The following is a 6,633-nucleotide window of genomic DNA, read 5'->3' on the forward strand; positions in this document are numbered from 1 at the left end:
TATGATGATAATAATTTTACACAAATAAATAAATAAATAAAATTTTCCTTTACATCTGCTTGGAGCCTGAATATTACATAATGGATCTAAAGGTTAATTAATAACGAACACAGAAAAAGAATCAATAAAATGGGTTGAATATAGATACAGAGAGAGGAAGATAAGTTATTAAAATTTAAAATCATGGCAAGATTGAGTCATCACTCTGCTGCATAGGCTCCTGATGAACTTTTGGCTGCCTCACTACAGGCGAAATCAATTTCCACACTGCAAATACAAAAACCTTTTAACAAATTTAGGTAAAGAGAAAGGAATTGGAAGTACATATAGCGAGCGAGACACATCAAATTTACTTACAGTATATGGTGGCGGCGAGCCACTCGTTGAGGATTTTCACCCATGTACTTGCCCAGCCAACATCAATGCTCCATCTGATTGATAATTGTTTTTTTGGAAATGATCAGTTAAAAAAAAAATATGATGTAAACGATGACTTGAGACACAAGTAATCTGGTTTCTTACTCCTTCGCCGGGTTTAGAAGATTCCAGCTGAGGAATAACATTGCAAAATACATGGCTCCGAGGGAGAATATCAGGTGAAAAATTCCGTACTTGTAAGGGATATCATCCTCTTCTTGAACTTCATCTTTCCGGAACTGCACAAACATTAGTAAATATCTGCTGTACATTCGATGTTACACGTACGCTCTGTTTGCTACTAAGGAGAGGGATCATCACCTGAAAAGATTGTGAATCAATTCCTGTTGAAAAGGTTGACATGACAATTGTACCAATGGCGATCAGGAAGCTCTGGAAACAAAAATCAAAGGAAGATTTTGAAAAAAAATGAACTGCATCGTGTATTGAAGAGTACAGAAAGATTAATGTTAAATCTTACAAGTATTGTTGTCCAATCAGCATTGCTATTTACTTGCTTTTGTACATTGCATTTCTCATAAGGCGGTTCACTGAAAAGCCATACATTAAAATACAGAAATTTAGGTTATATTTTCATGCGAAATTACACTCTACTTTTTTTAGCAGTAGAATTTAGATTATGATTTTTTGAATTAGTCTTAATTACCTTCTAAGAGCAGACCAACAGAGGAAAACAATGTAAGATGCCATGATTCCTGAGGATAAAAGACCTCTGTTGACCTGTATATATGAAGCAGATACACAATGAGCTCTTCATAAAAAGGAGATATAAAGGAGTACTGTGAGTATATGTCATACCAGTGAATGTAAAGATATAATCATCATCACTAAGACAAGAATTGCAGTCCATGTAATGAAGAATATGTTGATGGCACATGCGAGTCTTGGGGCATATAAGTAGTACATTAGCGCAATCCCCAGTATAGAAGCGACAGAGAAAATTGTTGACATGAATAGTCCCAGGGAGCAGCTGCAACATAAAAAGCATATAAGTAGCATTATTTAACCAATTCCAGAAGGGAAAGAAGGATCTTTGTATCCAAAACAAGACCATTCTATTTCTATCCCAGTATCATAAAGCAAATTGCACCCTGGCACTATGCTGATGCTTTTTCTGATGTAGCATATAGCACAAGGTTACCTCTCTGACTTCATGTGTGTATATTGCTAGCTAGATTGTGCGGAGCTCTTTCCGAGAACAATTTCTAGAAATATATCAACTGCTGTTAGTATTACATCTTAAAGAGTTTTACTTCCCTGTAGTGTACTCACTCTTTCAATATGCATTGTCGATCTATCTAAGCAGTTCAAGTTGATGCGCTTATGTCCTCTCAGACATTTATTTTCCTAACTTGAATGCACTACTGTGGTAGTGAGGCAACTTTAAGGCCATAGAAGGGCTTTTGATGTGAACGCACTACTGTGGTAGTGAGGCAACTTCAAGGCCATAAAAAGGCTTTTGATGTGAGCGAGAATCTTATACCTTTTCTTCTCATCATCAGGCGTCCAGTACTTATTCCACCATACAATAAACTCAATCACGCTTACAAGTTGGAGAAGGAGAAAGATCCTGCATCATCAAAACGAAAATAAAGATTTATCGCTACATTGTCCAAAATGAAAGTTAAAATGAAATGCTTTTCGCACATTTCAGAAGTTACTCAATGCTTTTAACATGTTGCAGTATAGGTGTTAAAGCAACGTATATGAAGCTATGGTTAGATACTTAATTCCACTTTAACAATATATGAGAAGCTTACCCAGCACCAGCGCGAGCAAGTTCACCTGCACATATAATGACAAACATTTTAAGCAAATGCAAAGCAGGCAAAAGGCATGTAGTCAAGTATGAAAATTCGAAAGAAATACATTAAAGTTCTATTCTTTTTAGGCTCCTTTAGTATATATAGAGGATGAAAAGGAAGCTCCTATTTCTCAAATGTGTTAGTTTTGCTCTGTTTCTCCATCAATTGTCAGATGAGTAAATACAGATAGATGTAACATGACTGCAACATTAACATGCAGTGGTTGATTCTCAAGTTACACTTACCATATATTTGCATATAATCTGAAGGGAAGAAGAATGGAACTGCCATTGACGCAATCAATAGAAAGGACTTCAAAACCCAGCATCCCGAATGCCAATTACTGCGAACTTCATCTAATTTTCTTGTGGAACATGTACTGAGAAACATTAGGAAGAAAAAGATCTGAATCCATTGTCAAGGATTGCAAAATCTGAATAAGAGGTGCTATGCTCAGACAGAAATTCTTCAGACAACAAATAAGAGGTCCAAATGGTAACACTTATAGTTTTTCAATACTGGGACAAGAAATCTAACAGCTCAAAAATGAAAATACTTGATGGTCACAAACAGAAGAAAGATACAAAGCATCCTAAACTCACGCGAAGAACTCCAAGCATGCGAAAGCAATTGTTTCCCCCAGCTCCACAAGCTTTTACGTCTGCAAAACAATTTTCCCACAAGCAAAAGAATGAGGAAATCAACTAACATTCCCTCAAAGCTCCAGCTATATTAAAGATTTTGAGTAATCATATTGTATACATTTGGGAAGCAGAAGAACTTTGACTCACAATGGAGCTGAGGCAAAAACTTTTGTCCGTAGTCACGAACTAACCAAGCAAGAAGAATATACATCAGGAAGATCATGCCATAAACATAACGAACTCGAAGAGATCTTTTCTTTTCTGCTGAGCAATCTTCAATGGCTCCAGCAGACCCACTCATTCTGCTCTTTCAAGAATGAAAATAGGACAGTTTTTAATTGACATTAACTCTTACACCTTTTTTCTGCAACAACTTACAAGAAAAGCTTATTTCTCATCTTTTTAAGGCAGGTTTGGTACCACTAAACTTTGGCAAGCTTCCTATATGATGGTCAAGAAAGAGAATATACACTGTTTCCACATTGGCAGCTGAAATTTCAAAGAATGTTAGGAATGACTGAAGATTGATTAACTTGATTCTCAGTCTACGTCGTCCAAAGTGGTGGAAATTAACCAAATTAAGTATGATCTTTTAGAGGGATACCTGATTAAAATTCAACTCCTGCCCACCGTGCAATATACTTTTCTTCACTAATCATCAGTTCAGTTATTAAAATTACAGAGCGAAAATAGATTTTTCATTTTTTTTCCCTTCCATTTCAACTTCTGAAAATTGCCCAGAAGAACCAATATCACAATGTTTAATCAAAAGAAGCATGAGACGTAGAAAAAAAAAATTATCTACAAGAGAATGAAGAGATACTAATGACGTGTCAAATGAGAGAGGTGAAGTGAAATTTCTAACCTCTGAGGCTGTACACGATATGAATGAAGCTCCTTGCTCACTAGCTCCTTGAAAGAGACAAAAATGAGTGCATCAACACTTAATATGAAGCAGCCGGTTTAAAAAATTTCAGTTTATAATGGTTAACATCATCATAATCAAAACCACTAAATGGCTTTTGTCGTGCTTAATTACTATGTTTGAGCTATTTATTTCATGTCTATTATTTCACAACGTATGAAATACCTCCATTGATAAAACTTAAAAAATATACCGTGCTTTATTTTTAATTTTCTTTTTTTTTTCTTTTGGGTTAGGTTAATATATAATGAGTTACTTGCATGATTTAACCAATCACATGCTTGGTTGATCTACTATATTATATTTAATCATTTTTGCTTTGGTTTCGCTCATTTTCTTCTTGTCCTTTTGACTTACCAACATTGTCCTTGGTCCTTACAGCTCATAATCTTCAGTCTTTCTTATCTTTTCTCCGACATCCTCCAAGCAAGTAAACAAAATTAAAGACAAAAGTTGATAACGAGAAAATGAAGCACGCATGTTGTTTAGGCAATCAAAAGTCTTTACTCAGTTGAATAACTGCGGCCTTATCAACTTAATTTCGAAAGTGAAGTAGGTGAAGTTTTTGTTAAACACCCACTTATCAAATAATGATGATGCTCAAGTCTGAACATCCGAACATAAACGTAGCTATATCAAATAATGTCTCTTGATTTATTTTTCAGTGATAATTCCACCTCAAAAGTATTTGCGAATTCAATATGAAAAGATTTGTAAAATTGGAAACCACCCAATTGCTTGGTTGTTACGTATAAACCCACTTCGCTTCTCATCGTTAACGAAAGAAATAGTTAATTTTCTTTCAAATATTTGATAATTTCTTCTAACTTTTCACAGTCCAAATGGGTCACAAAATTGATCTTAGATGTTCTTTATTGCAAATATAAATAGACTTGCAATGCAATAAATTTTTTTTTTTTAATAGAAAAAGGCATAATTAAATGTACGAAAATGCAAAATGGGAAAGATCTAGCCTGATGATAGTGAAAGACTCTATTACTTATGGTCTATGATGATTTGACGAACAAGCTTAGCTTGATTGAGAGCTTAGAGACAAGCGAAACAAACAAGCTAGCGAGGGCCCACGTCGTTGACCATCCTGATTTCGAGACGGCGTGTGGGACCCGAACTCAACCACGCGCTCAGCCGTTGATATATTCTTGATCGTATCATTTTTTAGAGGTTAAATTAATTAACTAATCTACCAGACCGTTTGTAAAAGTAGCGGCGGTGGCGCGTTCTCGTGATTATTTGAAAATGCTCTACGTAACCCATAACCAAAAATCTTGATTTGTCAATAATTAATTGACACAATAAAATATACCAGTATTGAAAATTTGAAATCGCATTTCAGGCTGGCGTTTTAAGGTGTTTTATCATCAATTTTTTTTTTTGGTTTTTAACTTTGAATTGAAATATAAACTTGCGGGCAATGAGTTTGGATATTTGATAATTAATATTGAATTGTTGGGTAATAAAGTTTGGTGAAATTTGGCAAGAATGCCAGAACATAGCACTAGTGATTAACTGCCTGATTATGTTAGCTTGTCTTACCTCTATCTCCAAGTTTTCAGCTAACTATATCATAAATAAAATAAATAAATAAACATTAACATGAAATGGAAAAAAAATTTAAAAAATGGGGCACTAACATCTTGGCCTAGCGTTTGGTTGCTGCCTCAACTTAGTGGAGGAGTGGTGCCGTGACTCCTCAAATACTCGTTGGGCAATAGATCGAGTCTCCTCATTTGCGAATTTATAATGAAAATTTCCTTCTACAGGAGTGGATATTTTCAAACTATGTTTGGTAGGTATTCGGTTGTCTCTAGTACATAAAATTTATGAATTCAGACTTGTAGTAACCTCCTAATTACATGGTTATAATTAGTAAATCTATTATTATTATATATTTACTAATAGAATCCTGGATCATAAAAATTAATATATTAACCCATGACACGTCATTAATGGCGTGTGGAATGAAGTCAAAAATTTCTTTTTTTGTTTATAAAATTTAAAATTAAAAGATAATTACTTTTTCCCAAATTACATGTACTAAAATCATAAAAATACTCTTATTTGCCTATTGATGATTAGTTAAGTTGTAAAAATATGCTTATGACTATATTTCATCGCCAACCTTATTTTAAATATCCGATTTCACCCAGTTAACTCCTAAATCAAATAAATTTGAACCTTTATTTTCTTCATTAGTCATCTATCTTTTATCATCCATAATCCATTATTATTTGTACCCAAACTTTAACCATCAATGAAAAAAAATCATCCGTATTAATTTTGCATTAAAAAATATCGATTAATAAAATCAAAAGTTGTTTAACAACGGTGACCACTACATCTTAAAGAGTAATGATATAGTCACAAATTTTTGTGCAAACTTATCTTGTACAAACTGATGTGACATTAATTCATTGGTTGAATTAATATATCTCTTGGCTCACATGATTTATTTATATTATTTTATATTTTCATTCAACCAATGAATTAATACTATATCAATTTATACAAGATAAATTTATATAAAAATTTATAACTGTATCATCACTTTACCTTAATACACTACCAATTGACTCGAAAAACGCAATTTTAGCAACGCACGTTAAATGTCATCTAGGCTTCTCATTTTAAAATATGGGCCGAGTGCGAAGCATGACGGCCCAAATTTTAAACCAGCTGGGCCTGGCTAAGATGGTTTAGTTCCCTATTTCCGTATCCACGTTTTGAAACGACACCGCATCCACCTCCTGGACGACCGGATAAAGTACAACTGTACAAGATAAAAAGTTAAAAACGAAAATAC

General features: G+C 34.0%; 1 protein-coding gene across 1 annotated transcript; it reads right to left on the bottom strand.

Moving 5' to 3' along the window:
- LOC102626370 (uncharacterized) lies at nucleotides 1-2,867 on the bottom strand. The gene is made up of 10 exons (XM_025092974.2): nucleotides 2,489-2,867; nucleotides 2,199-2,223; nucleotides 1,922-2,008; nucleotides 1,237-1,408; nucleotides 1,085-1,158; nucleotides 899-968; nucleotides 739-810; nucleotides 523-656; nucleotides 358-431; nucleotides 1-267 (listed from the first exon to the last, which is right to left on the bottom strand). The coding sequence occupies exons 1-10, from the start codon at nucleotides 2,631-2,633 to the stop codon at nucleotides 182-184; spliced, it is 939 nt and encodes a 312-aa protein (XP_024948742.2). The 5' UTR covers nucleotides 2,634-2,867; the 3' UTR covers nucleotides 1-181.
- Nucleotides 2,868-6,633: the final 3,766 nt, after the last annotated feature.

This window comes from Citrus sinensis, chromosome 9 (genome assembly GCF_022201045.2).
Source record: "Citrus sinensis cultivar Valencia sweet orange chromosome 9, DVS_A1.0, whole genome shotgun sequence".
Classification (NCBI taxonomy): Eukaryota; Viridiplantae; Streptophyta; class Magnoliopsida; order Sapindales; family Rutaceae; genus Citrus; species Citrus sinensis.

Coding starts and splice junctions, on each gene's coding strand:
- LOC102626370 (XM_025092974.2), bottom strand. CDS start 2,633: ATGTTTCTCAGTACATGTTCCACAAGAAAATTAGATGAAGTTCGCAGT. Junction 969..1,084: donor TGTTGGTCTGCTCTTAGAAG/GTAATTAAGACT, acceptor ATGGCTTTTCAG/TGAACCGCCTTATGAGAAAT. Junction 657..738: donor TTGATTCACAATCTTTTCAG/GTGATGATCCCT, acceptor ATGTTTGTGCAG/TTCCGGAAAGATGAAGTTCA.